Here is a 20432-nt window from a genome sequence, read left to right on the forward strand (position 1 = left end):
TATATATATATATATATCGCTATATATATAGATATACATACATACATACACACTGTATATACATATATTCTGCCAAAAAAAACATCCCACCCCTTGTTTCTTGCAATTGTTTTTAGTGTGTAGTGCAGTGTACACCCCCAGCATCTGTAAGATGCCGAGAATGGAGCTGAGTGTCGGGAAGATGTAACGACAGTGCTCATGTGCGGGAGTTACATTGTTAGTGGCTGCCCAATGGCCAGAGAGAAGATGCTGGGCCCAGAGGAAGCAGAGGAGAAAATGGCAGTGGTCGGGGACAGGCAGACTGAGATTATAGAGTTGTCAGCGCTGGAGAGCAGCAAACTCAGAGGTAAGTCTGCCATAGTGTGCATGTATTCTGCACATATATTATTGCAACAGCTTTCTCCACTTTCCATGCTACATTTCCACTTTAATGGCATGGAGATGACTAGGGGAGGCAACTGGAGTGAAAATGCAAACTATAGTTATCTTTTAACAGGGTGAACAATGGGGTCTGCAGAGATAACAGGGTCTATTGGACACATTCTCCAGTTGGAGGTTTTATGGTCTTACCTGAAATGCAAACTGATGGACAGACAATAACTGTATGTATGATAATATAGTTTTTGTATGCACTAGCTGATATACTGTTGTATAAAACAATTCTTCTCCTGTTTCCATAGACTTTATTCTCTTATGTTTTTTTTCTGTGATTGTCATAGAATACATTCGTGAGAAAGCGGAAATGGTTGGGTCTGCGAAATGCATTGAACTGCCCCAATCCCACTGAATAACCAGAACTAGAATGTGGAAATAACACCACTGTAACACATGTGTGTAACCAAGAAAATCATTTTGCATAGATGCAGCTGGTCCATGGTCTTTGGGATGCTGTTTATGGAGGCTTAGCATCATAAATTCAGTCAGTCTATGAAAAAAATGATTTTGCTATATATGATCTCATGCGGTTTTTAGGTTATTTGTAATAAATAAAAAAGTGTTTGTTATACATTCTGTGGCGATTTGCTACCTCAAAATCTGATTTCTTATTTGTATTATCATATTCCTGTGCATTGGCTGATGTAGTACCTGGGTTTACCAGCTTATCTCTTTACAACAATTCAGATATACAAATTCAAGTCCATAAAGACATGGTTTGACAAGTCTGGTGTGGAGGATCTTGAATAGCCTGGGCTATGACCCTAACCTTACCGAATACCTTTGGATGAATTGAGATGGCAATTGCGAGCCAGTTCTTCCCATCTAACATCAGTACCTGACCTCACAAATGTTCTGTTACCTGAATGGGCACAAATCCCCACAAACACACTCCAAAATTTTGTGGAAAGCTTTCCTGGAGGAGTGGAGGCTGTTATGGCTGCAAAGGGAGGGGGTGGGCAACATCATATTAAAAAGGGACGTACGACAAGCTTGGATATGTTTCAGGGTTAGGAGTCCACATACTTTTAACTATATAGCTTATTTGTGTGGTTAATGATAAGATAAATCACTTGCTAGCTTCGGTATATTAGCAAGATACCCTAACCAGAACTCCTAGTAGATATGAAATGTTGTGGCCAATACAAAGCCAAATTATGGAAAACATTGAATGATTAGGGCATCCAGACTTGTGGTGTTGAGCACAGGAGTGGACAGAAAAAAATAATGTGAGGAAAGCTTATTGCTGAGTGATATAAGAATGTTAAGATAAATAAGGGGGGAGGAGTCCGCTGACGTCGATGCCCGTGACGTCACCAGACTCCTCCCCCCCTTTCCTCTTTCCAGGGGCCTCTGTACGGAGACTCACAATACGGGGGCCTCTCTACAACACAGGGGCCTCTCTACGGAGACTCACAACATGGGGGTTGAAACAAACAAACAAAAGAAAAACAACTTCCATTAATCTGCATAGAGTACAGCTGGTGTTAGAAACCAAGGTTCGAATCATTAAAGAGAACCTGTCGTTTGAATCCATTCAGGTCTGCTTAAATAGCTGCCCCCTCCGCTGCAGATGCCTTACGCTCCATATCATGAAATAACCTGTACTCGGGGCAGCAGGTACCCCCTGTGCTCTCTGCCCCTGCCGCACACCTCACCGTTTTGTTGAATGTTTCCTGAAGCACAATGACGCTCAACAAGAAGAATCCCAATATGTTCAGTGGTGCCAATTCACACCTAAGCATTATATCCATTGTAGCTTGAAGATGGAATAGGTACATGAGCTTCTAGGGCAGTTCTTGACCTCATAGATTTTAAAAGGACTGCATGATTTTTGCACCAAACAAGTGTCTGGTCCTGCTATTAACTAGCTAATCAATTGGTTAAAAAAAAAAGTGCACTCAATTATTTAATTAATCGAAATTAATCGATTAATCAATTTTAAAAAATGTTGATTAATCGAACACGAACATTTTTAATCAGTAACAGCCCTACTATAAAGAAACTTTCATTTGCACTTTTTTGTGCCTGATACTAATCACTGAATGCACTGATCGACTTCATCTCTTCATATTGATTGTTTTGGACTGAAAGAGTTTTTATTCCGTGTACTATATAGGTGATAAAAGAATGTAATCCAGTGCCCACCCAAAAATGAAATACATGTTTTGGAAGAAGATGGCTATGAAAAGATTATAGGTTACAGCCTATATAACATAAAGTAGTACCTTGGGAGGAAGGATTCATTGGGTTGTCTTGAGGCAAGTAACCAGAAGTTGGAGGAGGAAATGTGTTGCCATCTCTTGGTGGAGAATCAGCCTGAATAAATAGAGGAGAGAAAAATGACATATGTGTAGAGATGTAGATCAACTACATGAGACTACAGGAAGATCCTGTAGATGCAGTTATATATGCTGTATAATGATATTAAGGGGCAGTGAAGGCGAAACCCTATTCAGAAGATGCTAATGAATCAATGAAAATGCAAGGACTGCAAGGTATAATGCAATCACTGAAAAATAATAACCTCTAATTAATCTTATAATAAAGTAACTATTAGTGTCATATAGATCATCACTATTTTTCCCGTACACAGTGACAACTGGCGCCACATAAATTAATGGGCTAGGTCTATTCATTATTCTCTGAACATTTGTAATCCAATACATTACCTTTAACAATAAGTAAGAGAAAGCTTGATGGGAAAAATATGAGGGGGGAGGAAAGTAAACCAGCTGATAATCTTGTTCCAAGAAAAGGAATGATACCTATTTTAAAGGCTAAGTTTACCTTTCTGTCTATGCTTCATGGCATACCCATATTCCTAGGTGTAACATGAAACATGGTCAGTCCCGCTCTAAGTGATGTCTGAAGCATCGCTGCTTAGGGCTACCAGCCTAACATATGTTTCAAGTATTGTCCCCGGGGTGAAAATGTCTCCCCCCCAGGTCACCATATTGCATTGAATTTCTGTAGCAGTTTTAGAACATTACAACAGCTACAGTTTTAAATGGAAAGGTAATTTTTAATAACATTAGATTACAAAATAGTTTGTGCAACAATGATATATGCCATATTATTTTTTAAAGATTTGTTTTCATTTTTATGTTTTGAAAGTGGAGTTACTCTTTAAAGTAGAATGGAGTGCCAACAAACACACACAATAGTATGCCACTATCACATATTCTTGGGGGTCATAAAGTAATGTATTTTTGGTTGTGTTACGCAGCTGATGTACTCTGAGAGTACATAGTGGTACAGTCTTTCATTCTTAAAGCTGGTCTCCAGGCAGATATAAAAGACAGAGAATAATACATCTAGGTATTCATTAATAAATCATTATTCCTATTTTTTAAATGCAACCAGCATATGTATCTGAATTAGACTTGATATAAGACTATTTTTATCGTATGCAGGGTAGCATGTAGACTGGAAGAGGTAGGGGCAGTACTGGGAGCCAATTAGGTAATTAGGTAAGCAGCAGGCAAATTTGGTGACAAGGAACAAGCTGATAAGAGAAGAGAGCAGAGTAAGCTTAGGGATGACCTCATCAGTCTCCTGCTGCTCCTTCACTGTTCATTCAGCAGGCTTGGGGTGGGAGATGACTCCACAGTATTCCTTGATTTTAACAGGGTGAGTGGTGTCATGCACCTACTCTGTAGGGATGTTTAAAACTCAGGACTGAATGGACAGTAATGCAAACCCTTTGGGAGGTAAAACAGCCCTTAAAATGTATTTTACCTATGTATTCGATGTTTATCTAGAGCTTAGCTTTAAAGTTTATGTAAAGCCTAGCTAAATAAACCAACCATCCACATCCTTATAACTTATATAATGTCTCCATAGTCACATAAGAAATAAAGCACCTAAATACCTTTTTGTGACTTATTTTATAACGGTTACATGACCGCTATCATTCTAGCTGAGCTTGGAGCTGCAAGGGCTATGGGTAAAGTAGACCATAAGTAGAGTTTCTGAGCAACAGCTCCTGCTTGCTATTAATCAAAGACCCTGGATGGCACATGGACATGGCCTTCAGTTCTATGTGAGCAGAAGTGTGACAAAAAGCTCCCGCACAGTGATCCAATACTGATCCTGCTGAGCCTCGGTTCTGCTCCTCCAGGATCTCTTTTTGCATTCCCCTGCCTTCTCCAACTTCAAGGCTACGATTTTACCTGATATGAAGAATTTGTAGTTTGTGGATTCCTTGGTGGAACTTGAATCTCTTTGGTCGGCCCGGAACGAAACCAGCTAAACCATCCAAATGTAGAGCCCTGTGTGATAATACAAATTAATCTCTCTCTTCATTGGAAATTAACTTAATGTTAATGTATCAGAACACAGCAGAGTCATTAATTGTATCTACTTAGCTGCTAAATAGATGCAGCTGATCAAAATACCAGCAAATGGCACTGAGGGGAGTGGAGTAACCCACAACAGCAAATTAACATTAATTTTTTGTATTCCTTTCTCTGCTCTGAGGGCCTATTCACACCACATCCAGATCATCTCCAGTCCAGACCAGATTGTTTCCGGACCCAAGATAGTTACATAGTTACATAGTAGCATCCTAATGTATCCCTATGCTAGTTCCGGCCTCTGTTCACACAAGCGCAGTCCGTTAATCTCTCTCTTCATTGGAAATTAACTTAATGTTAATGTATCAGAACACAGCAGAGGTATTCATTTTATCTACTTAGCTGCTAAATAGATACAGCTGATCAAAACACCAGCAAGCAGCACTGAGGGGAGTGGAGTAACCCACAACAACAAATTAACATTCATTTTTTTATTCCTTTCTCTGCTCTGAGGGCCCATTCACACCACATCCAGATCATCTCCAGTCCAGACCAGATTGTTTCTGGACCCAAAATGCATCCTAATGTATCCCTATGCTAGTTCTGGCCTCTGTTCACACCAGCGCAGTCTGTTCCAGACCAGACCAGAAAAATACTGCATGTTTCATTTTGTCTGATCTGGAATGCACTGGAACTGCAGGCAGGTTCACACCATTTTCCGGACCAGATCTGGACCGGAAAATGGTGTGAACCTGCCCTAAGTGGATGAAAACTGAAATCTGTTGCTGCTATGGGCTACTACTTTTAATTAATTATAATTGATTTTTGGATGTCATTGCTAAAGTGCAGTTCCATCGAAAATAGATTTATTTGTCTTCAGTGTAGTTGTCTTACTCCAATATTAGCCTTTACTGCCATCCAAACATAATACCATGTTAGAGGGCCACCGTTTCGAAAAATATCATATTCTGAGGTAGTAACTGGATGTAGTTAATACATGTTAGTATAGGTCCTTATTTATATATTCTCCATATTTGCCTGCCAAGCTGTTCCCCAAACATGACAGTGACGGGGGTTGGGACAAACTATAACACTGCCAGGGGTGATAATAAAGGTTACCTTTTATTAAATTGAACCCCAGGCACAAAAACTTTCATTTAAATATATTCACAGTCACAATGGTTATAAGTCCCCTTTGTGTGCACCAAATGACTTTGCAAACCCAGTTATATCCAGAGGTATCATCACTGTGCTGCACATAGCCAGTGCAGAAAGCAGAGCTGTGGGAGTGACCCAGCAGGCCCCACCCACTACAGGCTGCCTGCAGCAAATAACAGGAGGGGGCGGAGACAAGACCAGTCACCCTGCACAAGGAGAAAGAGTAGCAGTGACCGGTCTGTATTACAGGAAATTCTTGCACAGAGGACTGTGTTCACAGATTACTTCCCAGATCTGGATGAAATACACAAAGCACACCTAGATTCAAGTAGGAATACACATGGCTTTTGCATTTAGACAATATTTGCTTATCTCGGAGTTCAGCTTTAACATAGGCTAGGGATTTTTTTTTTTACCTATAACTGTGACTTCTCAAGTACCCATGGCAGAGTAAAATATAAACAGGCATGTGAAATAGGGAAGTCATAAATTGAATACCATTATTATATGAAATAACTCCATGCAATTACCAGAATACGACATTGTTAGACATTGTGGACTTTTAAACAGACAATTATGATCTCGGTCTGATGATCTACCTGTTGGGGTCCCAGACAACAGTAAAGGACCCCAACAGTAAATAACTCCATACAATTACCAGAATACAACATTGTTAGGGATTGTGGACTTTTAAACAGACACCTATGATCTCTGTCTGAGGATCTACCTGTTGGGGGTCCCAGACAGCAGTAAAGGTTTGGCTTGAGATCAAAGATTGTTCTAATCTACGGAAACCAAAAACTCTTTTCTTGTTGGAGTGTTCTTTTAAATAAGGCTGTATGGGCCACCTGTAGCTTCACAGACTAAGGAATTACAAAATCACAGTAACCTGATAATTCTTCATTTAACATGGTAAAGAGATGAGTTCTCCTCCACCTGCACTTTCATTCGCTGCTCTGAAGCACTTATTTGACATTGCCCATAATCCCTTGAAACCTCTTCAAATGCCAGTTCAAATAGGATTAATAAAGATGAAACTTAACCTTCATTAAGATAATATTAAGAGTGACATATAAAACATTAAAATTTTTGTTAATGTCAGAAATCTAATTTGTGTCCCTTGATGTGAATTACCAAAAGTTCTCGCCAACTGTCAGGTTAACTGGAATCTGAGTCATCATTTACATGACGTTATTATGGTGAATATATTTATTGGATGCTTCAAATGAAACAAAGGTTTATAAAGTGAAATGAACCTAGGCATAATCCAATCCTGTGCAGACAATCCCTTGTTCATATTCTGATGATTGAAGTAAATACTGTACATGTTCAATTGACTTCAGTTCACTTCATTAGACTTTATTCAATTATCCAGAAAGTTCAGTGTGAGAGGAGGAAAGCTCTCAGTATCCTGCTACATGATAGACTTAAAAACAGCATGCAATGCCAATCTGCAGCTTTTGCAGCTAGCAAGAAGTATCTTGTACTTACAGGCCTAGACACAAAAAAAGAGAAATAGATACATTACTTGACCCTATACTAAGTATTACTTGATATGTGGTCACCATTACACAAAAATGATGTCAGGGAATTGAATATGTGTGGAGAAGGAAAACTATAGTGTTTGGACAAAGAGTCCTAACCCCTAGGCTTCTGTAATCTGTAAATTAATGTTCTCAGGCACTCCCCATGTCGTGAGAACATTCATTTAAGTTGCAGCTGTGAACTACCATTGTGCCCCTGTGTGCATAGCTATTTCTGTAAGCATGCTCTCATAGTTGCAGGTGTCGGATTAATTATCAGGAACCAGTTATTAAGGTTATCATGTGATCACCATGTGAGCCAGTCATGGTGTTCACTAGAATATTTATCCAAAGTTTCCTGAAGATGTCACTATGTACTTCTCTCTCTACACAGCAGCTTTAGCTGAGCACAGAGAAAGAGCTATAGCGTTACAAAATATTATGTTATGTTGTGTAAAAAAATTAAACTACTAAAAACGGTCCTGTGTAAATATGCATTTTCCCACAATTTTGTCCATTTGTTAGCTTACATTAAAGTGACACTAAACTCAGGACAAGTTAATAAACTAAACGTGAGATTGTAGTCCATCATGAAACTGAGCTTGGCACAGTGGCTACTTTGTTCCATGGGGAACTAAAGTAGCCACCCTCCAGAAGGAAGGACAGTGGCAGCACCAATTCAGAGATGATTGGATGATCTACAGCTGAGTGATACACAAACACGTTGCATTTTTAAGATTTAACTCTTGAGTTTAGTGTCACTTTAAAGAAAACATGATCAGAATGTTTATCAAACCAGTGTACTAAATAAAAGTGTTATATGCCCTTTAAACCACGTAAAAATGACAAAGGTAGGCAAATTAGTCATAGAGTTACTTCTAACAGGGTTATTCACAAAGCTGCCAAAGGCAGTCGAGTGAATAACCGAGGCAAAGTGAACAGAGCTGAATGACTTTCAGCCGTACATCGGCTGAAATCAGCTGTACATCAGCCATGTACGGCTGCCTTTGGTCAGCCGAATATGCTCTGCATGTTCGGCTGAGGCGAAGTGCAGAGGGACTTCGACTCAGCCAATCTAACGTCTGGATCGGCTGAGCCGCAGCTCCGGCAGCTCACTTGCTGCCGTTCGCCCCTATTCTCACAGGGGCCGAACAACAGTGAGTGAATAGCCGAATGCTGCCAAGCGGTATTCGGCTCGGCTATTCTGCTCAGGTACCGAGCACAATAGAAACTAAGTGAAAAGAGCGTAAAAAGAAAAAAAGCTTGAAAAAGAATTTTAAAATGATCAAAAATAGGAAAAGTAAAAAATAAATAGATATAATTTTTTTAATTTAAAAAGATATTTTAAAGAATAAAAAAAAGAAAAACAATTGGGCGGAGCTAGCAGTGACAGAAGAGTCTTCTAGCAGGTCCCGGCCAATGAATAACAACTGGCTGACGTCACGGTCGACTCCGCCCAGTTCTTATTGTTTAATGACAGATCAGCGTCCCCAGGGCATTTGGGGAAGCTGATTTGTCATTACAACTGGCTCTGCCTAGCTCTCATTCGGCAGGCCGTTCTCCCCGCTTCGGCTGTCACTTCGGCTCAGCCGAGCATATGCCTTCTGCTCGGCTGAGCCGCTCGCCTGCCTTCGGACTGCTGTAGGGGCTATTGTGAATAGCCCCTACAGAAGCCCTTCAGTTCGACTGAACCAAAGGGCTCCGGCAGCCAAAGAGAGCCGAAGGATCAGCCGAAGCTACAGCTGTATCCTTCGGCTCAATAGTGAATAACCCCCTAAATGTTTCAAATGGATATATAAAATATGCTACTTATGAATATAAGGTATGTATACTGATCCAAGGAGCCTTGGTGGATCAAGACTTTATTACCTGCAAATTGGGCCACTCTTTATAAAAATATGATCAGACTTGTTCCTTAAACCTCCCCCCTCGGCTCCTTCATCTGCCACCCACCTACTTTTTTTTCCCCTCTCACATCTTCTCTCTTTCTCTTCTTTCTCAGTCCTCCTTTCCCATTTTTCTGTTCCAACACCCATAATAGCTACTACACTTGCCCATCTTTAAAGATAACCTCCTAGTTTGGAGGGGGATGTAGGTATAGCTATTAAAAAGTGCTCCACTCTAATACTACTTGACTGATTCTGTAAGGAATTCTCATCTTTGCTGTATGTCATTGCGTCCCATTACCTTATAAATAAAGAATTACAAATAAAAATAAAATGTAATACATTGGGGACATTGGTTGACCAGGATCAGTCGACAGAAGGATATTTTGCCATAATTACTTTGATCTGATATGGTTTTCTTTTCTGCGAATCAACACATGTATTTTCTCTTATTCGTCATGGTTTGGCAATGTAGTATTTTATTGGGTAATTAGTTCCCTGCATAATTTTAAGATTTCAAGTATAAAGATAAAGTGCGTCTATCAATGCTACTTTGGAATGGCAAATAAAGACACATAGAAGGTGGGAATGTACACCGATGTCTGCTGGCAATCAAAAGCATTTCATTCGCAAAAAAAAAAGCAATACGTCTGTAGCTGGTAGTTCATGTTTCATTCTCAGTTTAAAGTCTGGGATTAATGATTCCCTATGAGCTTGTTTAGAATAAAAGCACCAATTCCATTTAACATAAAACATTACAGATGAATTTAAAGATTTATCCAGCTTGTATCTCACCTCATGGTGTTGATGCTTGCGTGTATTGTGATGTACACAAGGCTATTTAAAATTTAATCACAAGCACTATGCTATGTACAGAACAAAGACAAACTCCTGGGAGAAAAGAATCAATGTTAATTTAGCCAAAAGCACAAGTAGCTAAAGGGAGTGAGTAGAGGCCGATGGAACTTTAATTTATACTTTTATATGGATACATGAAATATACCAGAAGAAGAAATACATCTATATAGAGAGAGATCACCTTTTTTTCTTCGGGTTTCTGCTCCAGAGCTTCATCATTAGATCTTTCCTCGCCGTTGTCATCTTCAACAGAGATTGTGGATGCCTCAGATACTGTGCTTACTCTCCTGAACATAAGTGCATCCTACAAAATGTAAGAAAGGGCACACTTACCATGGCATATAGCAGTCATCATTTCCAGTAATAATATTGTTTGATGGCTCATTTAAAGCCACATTTGCTCACAAGGCTACCATGTGCTGGTCCTGTTTCAGATTGCCCCACTCTAAAGAGATATCATAGGACACAGTACATTCCCCATATTCTGCTCTGTACTAACCATAAGGGATTTACTGCGACATAAGGGAGAAGGGTTATTAAGAGTGCTAGGGGACTTTGTCCAAAGTTCGTATTGCTACCCCTACTTCTAAAGCTACAGCACTGTTTGTGACTATGGTAGAGATAAAAGATGAAAAGATGGCTCTGTTCTTCTGGTGAAAAAAGCAGATGCAAGTACTGCCAGGGGGATTAATATGATCTCTGTGCAAAGTACTATCCATGAACGGCAGAAACTGCTGGCAGGTGTACAAGACACAATGATTGCAGCTCTGTATTTATTAATACATCAATAAATGTATTGTTTTCAATGCACGTGGGACCAGTGCCCAAATTTGTCTTGTTATCTACTCTTGCAATCCAAGTATAGCAGAGCTCAGATTGATTGATGGAGAAGCAGCACAAGGAGCCAATCAGTTTTGCTGCAATGTTCATGTGCTCGGCACAATTCTGTGCCAGGACAAAGTAACTTCAATACACATGCATGGCAGTTATGTCACAGTGGCCTGGCCAATCAAAATGGCCACATACTCTAAACCTAGAAGAAGGCCAGGTAGAAATGGAAGTGCCGATGATGGAGGGCAGTGCAGACATCGCAGCACTTATCACACGCTGCTAAGGACTACTACAGACCAATACAAGGTAAGTGTACCATTGCATACTTGCACATTGAGCAAAAAGCTCCAAGGGGCCCAACTTGTTTTTATTCTTAAAGCAGTATACTTCCAATTAAATTTTTCATTATTTACCATCTACAGTAGGTGTTAGGAATAGGCATATGTGTTAGACATTTTCTGAATTCGCTATAGCAACCAATGAGATTCTTTCTTTCTTTTTTTGTGTGTGTGTGTTCTTTTGTAATTGGTTTCTGTGGTCATTTATCAGCACCTTTCTATAACTCCAGTTCTAGTGAATAACCCAAAACATGTCCCTTTTAAATGTGTCTAGCATTAACGGTATAATGGATATTATAAAGATGGGAAAGCTGGATCACATTTTTTAACCTGGAGATGTTATATATCTTTGAATTTTTAAACATTTTGATAGAAACAAATGATAATTCCCGTATTGTTTCTTTTCAAGCAAGTTATCAAGGCCATGGCTACTTGTTTTACACAGCTAAATAAGTACTTACATGAGCACTGCTTCCATTCATTTCTGTGAAGGTTACATAAAGAGGACTATTCATTTCATTTTAAGCCATCATACTAGTTTCCCTTTGTATACCTAAGTAACAGACACAAATCCAGTGGTGGCTCTTATTTTGTTGTGCTAGAGTGGCCTTCAGCAATTGTTTCTCCCACAGACCGCTTCAACATACTCATGAAAATTCAATAGACGCTGAACTGAGGTTTGCCCGGCCCCCGCAAAAACTTTATACATTAAAAGATGGAGACTATGCAAGCAAAATGATAGGAGCGCTCAACCTAAACAATAGCTGGCTTCTATAACAAAAACTGATAAAATATAAAAACGACGATCGCGCTACACATGTTGGGTATCGCCGTGCACGCCGGAGCGAGAGCAATAATTATAGGGCCAATATTTACGCGTATCTCTAAACTGATGACCTGTGGGGGCTTTTAAAGCATTGTCTATGGACTTTTTGGGGTACTGAATTTTGTTGCAGTTTCACGGACGCACACAATTTTTAGCCTAGGCATGTTGGGTATCTATTTACTCGTTTTAACCTCATCTTTTATATTTCATAAAACAAATGGGTATGTTATTGTGTTTTGGGGCATTTAAGTGCATTTTTCACAAAATGTTGGGGTTTGATAAGCAGTTGCACTAATATTGTGCGACATAAACATTTGTAACTGCCACCATTTTATCCTATAGGGTCTTGGCTTTCAGAAAACATATAATGTTTTGGGGTTTTAAGTAATTTTCAGACCTGAACGGTCGGTCATGAAGGCGTTAAATCACTTACAATGGATGTTGCTCCTTGATATTTCAAAGTTTAATTTCCTGCAGAATCAGCTGCTCCCCTGAGCAATGGCCTTGATATCCTGCTTTAGGTTGGTTCCTTTCCCTTGTGGGGTTCTTTGGAGCCACACTTGTCTACTAGTAAGCTGTGTGTGTCTCCACAAAAAAAACAAGAACGGCAAGGCAGGTCGCTCCCCTAATCCCTGCTTCTCCCTTCTCCCTCTTTTCCTTCTCCAAGCTAGTAGATTGCTAGTAGCTGCTGGAGACTGCTCTGACATAATATCTACCCATGGACCTCCTGGAGTTTGGTGACCACACTCTTTACATGATTGGCTGACTAGGGCAAATTGATGTTTTCCTTATGTTTCCTCCTCTTCCATCATCCTCCACATTGCCCTCATTGCCCCCTTGCTCAATTCTAAAAAAAAAAAGACATTAAAGGAGAACTATGAGATGAGTGATTTCCACTCACCTCATAGTTCTAAGCCGACCTGTGACAATGAGACTGTCACAGGTCGGCTCAGTAGATCGGGAGGTGAGGGAACACATACTGGGTTCCCTCACCTCTCGATCCTGTCACGGCTCTCTGCCGTGACAGGGGAAGGGGTTGGTTTCTCCTCTCCCCGCTCCGATCTGCCAGCGCTGACTGGCAGAACGGACGGGGGAGGGGGCGGGTACAGCTGGCTCTGCCTCTAGGTAGGCAGAGCCAGCTGTCACTCACGCAGCTGGGCGGATCCCGTCATCTAAGTCGGGATCCGCTCCAGGTGCGGCGTCTCAGTATACTGGGCTTAGGGTAACGGGAGGACGTTGGTTTGTGTCCTCCCGTTACCCTAAGGAGAACTATGGGGAAAAACACTGACCCAATAGTTCTCCTTTAAGCACCCTCCTTGGCACCTATTCAGCCACTGCTAAAATGCAGTTGGAGGATACTTATGTGGGCTGATGAAAGGAAGAAATCGCTCTCAGCAGTTTAAAGAGAATATATTAGCTCACGCTTCTCATAGTCCATGGCAGAGGGGAACATGTGGAGGATGAAGGGAGCAGGGTCAGAGCTATAGCAACTGGGGCTGCAGAGGGTGACACTGCTTCTCTCAAGGAATTGATGGGCACCTCAGAGTGTCAAAGTTCAGTAACAACATCATCATTAAGTACACTAAACAAGGATTAACCCTATGAGTGCAGGTTTTGCAACATAGAGTATAGTGACTGTGTGTTTACAGTACACACATTCTGCCTTTCTGGGAAGCACAGATCTACAACAGCTGGAATTAGTAATAATATAGATTAAAATACTACCACCTATTGCTTCTAACCTCTAACCTCCAGGACTTAAAGTGTATTTCCACTTTTGCAGTCAAATTTTAGAAAAATCTCACCAAAGGTTTTTTATATGATCCAATATACACAGCCTACCTAAAAATATAATAAATATATTGCCTATCATTTAGATCCTTGGTTCTTAACTGGTGGGCCGTGACCAAAAAGTGGGTCGCGACCCCATGTTCAGTGGAACTGGACGTTCCACTGAACCTCACATGTCTTTTGCCTGAGGAAGGGGATCCTGTGTGATCCCTAAACGTTTGTTGCATCTTGTGTGATATGTTGCCACGTCATTAAATAGACGTTGTTTTGCATTACTACTGGAGTGCCAGTATCCCTGATTTTCAAAATTTCGTCATGGCTGCCACCCGTTGATCACCGTGCACCCAGCTTCTTTCATTGGACTGAGTGGTCAGGAGTGCGATGGGCTCATGGACATTCCCATGTTCAGTGGGTCGCCGTGTGCCTTCCACTTTTCTAGGTGAGAGGCTCCTCAGCCTCCCCCTAGAACAGCACCATCAGTTCTCCCGCCAAGCAGCCATTCAGTGTCAACTTGAGGTGGGGTGGGTTGGGGGTATGGCCGCAAGGGAGCTCCATCCAAACGTGCATTGCTTACAGCTCTATTGCATGCCCTTTAGAGGTGCCTGGACAGGAGTGATGTAATATTCTGGCTCCCAGCACATATGCAAGGGAGCTGTACAAGCAATGTTCATATGGATGGAGCTCTGTCATAGCACAGTTGCCCACCCTGGACCCCAGGCTGAGGATCCACTCCAGTGCTCGTAAGGTAGGGAGGCTAGGTGGATCTTTAAAAATGTGTATGTGTAAATGTCTGTGAGTGTGTGAGATTGTGTGTCTGTGTTTTTGAGGGCCCGTTCACACTAGTACAGTGTGTTAATCTCACATTCTGGTGCGGGAGGTCTGTTGCGTTGCCATTCAAATGAATGGCTCCCCCAAACACACCTCCCTCCCACAGTTTGATCGCCCGCATCGTAATGAGCTGTACCGCAATGCCGTGCGTTCCATTGCAGTGCAACTTGGGTCGTGACTTAATGGACAAGGACAAATGTGGGTACTGATGTTACGTAGGTTGAGAACCACTGATTTAGATGTTTCTTAGAAGCAGGCCTTTGGGCAGAGCATGCTATTCTAAACAATTTGAAAGTGGAGGGGGACAAAGTGGGAACAGAGTGTGTTTCCACTCATTAAAAATCAATGCTGAACACAAGCCCTGAAATCTTTACAGTGACACTAAATGCAGGAGTTAAATCTTAAAAATGCATTCAAGTAAAACTAGTACTATTAACAAAAATGTATCTTATTTGTGTATCACTCGGCTGTAGATCTTCAAATCATCTCTGAATTGGTGCTGACACTGTCCTTCCTTCTAGAGGGTGGCTACTTTTGTTCCCCATGGGTCCCTGTGTATTGTAAAGTAGCCACCGCTCCAAGCTCGCTCCCGTGATGGACTTCCATCTCAATACAAATTAGTAAACTAAACATGAGATTGCAGTCCATCAGAGGAGCAAGCTTGGAGCAGTGGCTACTTTACAACACACAGGGACCCATGGGTAACAAAAGTTGTCACCCTCCAGAAGGAAGGACAGTGCCAGCACCAATTCAGAGAAGATTTTAAGAGCTATAGCTGAGTGATACACAAATAAGATACATTTTTGTTAATAGTTTGGGTACTGGAATGCATTTTTAAGATTTAATTACTGAGTTTAGCAATGCAGCAATGTTTTAGTGTCACCCTCAGACAACGTGGGACAGGAAGTGCCAGCAAGAACAGAGGTGTCAGTGCTGGATCAAAGACCCGCAGCAGCGCTGGAGAGAAGGCTGTAAAGGACAGGAAAGAAGAAGAAGATCGGATTAAGAGACATCATTTAAGGTAAGTGCTTTAATTAACATTGGAGGGAGGGAAAAAAGTTTTAGCCGTTAATGCCACTTTAAGTAATGCAATGTGAATGGGAACATGTAAGAAATACAAAGTAGATGTTACCTCAATTTGGCTACATAAGTGGAAATACACTTTAAAGCTGTGTATAAAATATTTAGCTCTGGAAACTGAGCATATTTTAGTACGCACAAGATAACGTATATCATTTTATTATCTGACAGTACGATTACATTCGAGTTGTGTTTATAACAAAATCGGTATTGAAAAGTGCAACCAAAGGTGCAATAAAAGGTGTTCTAACTATGGATATGGTTTTGAATTCTTATGATCCCAGCAAAACATCCCAGGAATGCATTTTAAAACGCTGGCAACTGTGATATTATTAACTTGTATTTTGTCTTCAGGATGTAAATTAGGGTTAATCCTAATTGCTTCTTAGGGGGGTGTGTGAGCTGGTAGAATTAATTTCCATTCAACCTTGATGTAAAATTGGCATATGCCTTTGGGATGAACAAAGTGCAGATTCGGGCACATAGAAGTGATAAACCAGCTATCAAAGGCTAGCTGAGCAGTGTCACTGATTGATCTTTGGAGAGATGAATACCAAGAATGTGCTTGGGAAGAATCATTATCACAGTGGCCAGTTAGCCACTGGGTTTATTGTTCACACCTGTTTAGTACCATCTCCATTGTAAGCATCTCCACAGAGCAAACCAGAGTATGGGACCAAGAACATTTATGTCCTACACCTTTAGTACAGGATCAGCACAATTTTGTCAAGAACGCACCCATTGCTCGCTGATTAAAGGAGAACTATGAGGTGAGTGAAAATCACGCATCCTCATAGTTCGAGCCGACATCAGCTCAATAGATCGGGAAGTGAGCAAACACATACCGTCGCTCGCTCACTTCTCGATCATCTCCCTGCAGAGAGTGGTGACTGTCAGTCAAGGCTCCCTTCAGGGATTCCCTCCCTCCCCGCTCTGATCCTCCAGGACTGACTGGAAGAACAGACAGGGGAGGGGGCGGGTACAGCTGGCTCTGCCTCTAGATAGGCAGAGCAGCTGTCACTGACGTAGCTGTGTGGATCTCGATAGCATTGTGGGGATCCGTCCCGGCTGCGGCGGTCTCAGTATACAGCGAGCTGTAGCTCGCGATATACTGAGCTTTGGGTCATGGGAGGATGCCAGTATATGTCCTCCCGTGACCCTTAAGAGAACTATGGGGGAAAACACTTACCCCATAGTTCTCTTTTAAGCTTTTGAAGGAGCTGCAGGATGCTATTGATTCATCACTCTGCTCTCTCCTCTTCCCACATGTTCACTGTCATCACTTGTGTACTAAAGCATACAGTGATTGTTCCTACAGATGGCAGTACTTGTCCTAATCTGAGCAGATAATGGGCAGCTAATATCAGGATGAATTTAAGTACTTAAACTAGTTACATGTATTTTTTTTTTTTTTATTGATGCAAAACTGTGTTAATTGCTGTTTATATCTCCCTGGAGTTCAGCTTTTAGAAAATTCTGCACATACCCTCTGAGTATATAGCATTAATTATTAATTTGTTTCTGTAGCGCTTTTCTCCCAAAGGACTCATAGTGCATAACAAATTGGTGTTGGGGCAGCCATGTTGGGAACACTCAGCAGAATATCATACTAGGACTAATTCTAGACAGGAGCCAATTAACCTATCAGCATGTCTATAGAGTGTGGGAGGAAAGCCATACAAGCACAGGGAGACCATGCAAACTCCATGCAGATGGTGTCCTTGCTCAAATTTGAACCAAGGACCCGAACACCGTAAGACATAACTGCTAACTACTAAGTTGCTGTAGTGTTCTGTGGTTCTGGGTGGCATCAGTATGCATGACAAGCTAAGATACACCAACACAGGAGCAATGTGTCACTGGAAATTATTTTCAAACTTTGGCACTCACAATATGGGTATGTATGCAAAGCAGCCTTGATTTTAATTACCATTACCATAAAGCAGCATTTAACATACAAGTATTTGTATTCCAATTTAAAAACATGTCACAGCCGATTATATAGTGACTCAAGCCTTTCAAGACAGTTGTGTGGATGATGGGCTTTAACTCATTAGCTCAGCAGCAAACATCAAAGCCTCCCAGGAATTATATTAAAAGGCTGACAGCTATGAGGGAGGGGTCTGTGACAGTGGACGTTCCTATCGGAGACCCCCTGACTCTGCAATGACTGGTTGGATCAGGCAGATGCAATACCTTTTATAGGATTTTCCTAATGCTTTTGCATCAGTTAAACATTTTGAAGGTGGCTATGCATATGGGAAAATAAAACTAAATCCAAGTACAAAAATGTAATATATTAGCTTACCAGTCCTTGGCCTGAACTCCGATCACACCAAACCAACGCACATGAGTCCGCCCAAGTATGTTCAAAACTGTGACCACTACTTCCCCCTTCTGGCCCAGGTATAGGTGGCAGTTTGGGGGAGAACATTTCCCACCCCTTTGCGGTGTAGAGCTGCAGGGTAGGGAATGCACCTCCCTGCAACTGACTGGGCTGGGAGGAGGGGGTGGCAGTCATAGTTTTCAGCGTACTTGGGCGAACTCAGGCTAATGGGTTTGCAACAAGCCCAGGCTCATCACTATTTCTTGGATTACAGATTAAAACAAGTTTATAACATGTGAGATCATGAGGGTGAGTGAGGATGAAACTCCTGATCTTCATACTTGTTCCATGTCAGCGACATGTCTAGCATCTTTTTGTCTAGCATCTCGGCTATTACATTTCTGTGATAGCCGAGATGCTAGACAAAAAGGGTTAGTCACAAAAGGGTGAAGAGTTTGGAGAAGGCAGGAGAAGTGAACAATCTAGGCCAACATAGCTGATTTGGAAAGTGATCTGAATTGGATAATTTTTCCAAATCAGCTATGTTGGCCTAGATTGTTCTCTTCTCCTGAATAACCCTGAAAGTGATTGACACTGGCAACCTTTCATTTCTCACAGGATACGTTTTTTTTAAAGCAAACCTTTGCTAAGAGAAATTTTGGAGCTGCCATCGCCAGACAACTAGCACTGTGCAAAATGAGAAGTCAGCACAGCAGTGACAGCCTCCTTGTATCTCCTAGTATAGGTTTCCTATAAGAAGCTCATCCACTGCAATACAAACCACAACTTTGTAAAGACATCTTACCTGCATTATGAGAGCATTGTTACTGCTGTGTGTGGGCGACTCTGAAAACTCCTCCAATGTCTCTGAGGAAATTAAAACACCAACTTACAACTTAGATTGTGAAACGTGACTAGTTTGGCAGTCTATGGAACAATCAATGAATTCACAGCATTTTAGGGCCTGTTATTAAAATGTATCTAAAGCCAAAACATATTATTTTATTGGTATTTATATATATATTGACAACAGTTTTTACATGCTGTACCTTCTCATCAGTCCCTGCCCTCAAGGAGCTTACAATCTAAGGTCTGAATCTCACATAATTACATACTCGGGCTTATATAGGGATACTAGGGATTTAGACAGGAGCCAATGACCTACAAGCAGAGGCAGCTCTCTAATTAGGCGAGTTAGGCGGTCGCCGAAGGCCTTGCGCTCACGAGGGCCTCGCGGCCGCCTAGCTCATTTTTGCAGATTGATCCGCACCTGACACTGGCGAGTCCGTCCCTGGGCAGAGGGGAGCTGCAATTTCCTTGCGGGGAGAATGGGGAGCCCGCGGCCTCTGCACAATCCCCGCCCCTCCCCCATCTGACACTGTGGGCATCGCGGGGATGAATGGGGTGCCCGTGGCCTCCGTAAATCCCGCCCCTCCCCCCATCTGACACTGCGGGCATCGCGGGGAGAATGGGGCGCCCGCGGCCTCTGCAAATCCCCTCCCCCCATCTGCCACCGCGGGTTCCATCGAAGCAGCAGGAGCAGCAGGTGCATAGAGATCAGGTAAGTGAAGCACCCCTCTTCAAAAAAGGAAAATGCATGCTACAAAAAAAAAAAATCATCCTTTTTTAAGAAATACTGTTGTCAGGGCCCAGTCACACTATAAAGAGTGCGTTCCAGTGCGTTTTGCCTCTGGAACGCAACCCGGCCAGCTCACTTTGTTTTGGGATGGGAGGGGGCGTGGCGGTGCCATGAAGTCAATAGCACCACAGCTACCACCCCGCCACGCGATCGCTGGCACCCCTGCACTCTGTGCGTTGCTTACATCTTACCCTTGCACTCTGTGCGTTGCTTACATCTTACCCCTGCACTCTGTGCGTTGTTTACATCTTACCCCTGCACTCTGTGCGTTCCTTAGTTCGGACCTCTGCACTCTGTGCGTTACTTCCATAGGGTCAGGGTTTTGTGTATAGTTATATGTAGAATTTGGATATGAGACAGAAATGGCTGCTGGAATTAAAAACGTTTGTCCTAAAATATGCAATTTATGCAGTTAATTTTGAATTATTGTTTGCATTTTATTTTATTATGTGCAGGGCTTAAAAAATGTTAGGGTGTCTCACCAGTCAGTCAAAAATTTCCCCAGTCAGCATGACCAGACTATCGGCCTTGCAATTTATGGTAACATTTTTTGGGGATACATGGAGCTTTCTTTTGGTGGTATATAATCACAACTGGGCAGGGGGGGGGGGGGGG

General features: G+C 41.8%; 1 protein-coding gene across 1 annotated transcript in view; it reads right to left on the minus strand.

Moving 5' to 3' along the window:
- The window catches only part of SEC16B (SEC16 homolog B, endoplasmic reticulum export factor), a 134660-nt gene that overhangs the window by 15520 nt on the left and 98708 nt on the right, over positions 1-20432 (minus strand). Inside the window, exons 20-23 of the mRNA XM_018575097.1 lie at positions 18984-19045; positions 10340-10462; positions 4611-4709; positions 2664-2754 (exon numbers count right to left, since the gene is read on the minus strand). Of these exons, the coding sequence (XP_018430599.1) occupies positions 2664-2754; positions 4611-4709; positions 10340-10462; positions 18984-19045 (375 nt within the window). The remainder of the gene's footprint in view (positions 1-2663; positions 2755-4610; positions 4710-10339; positions 10463-18983; positions 19046-20432) is intronic.

The sequence above is a fragment of the Nanorana parkeri genome, unplaced genomic scaffold, assembly GCF_000935625.1.
Source record: "Nanorana parkeri isolate BGI_ZX_2015 unplaced genomic scaffold, ASM93562v1 scaffold52, whole genome shotgun sequence".
Lineage (NCBI taxonomy): Eukaryota > Metazoa > Chordata > Amphibia > Anura > Dicroglossidae > Nanorana > Nanorana parkeri.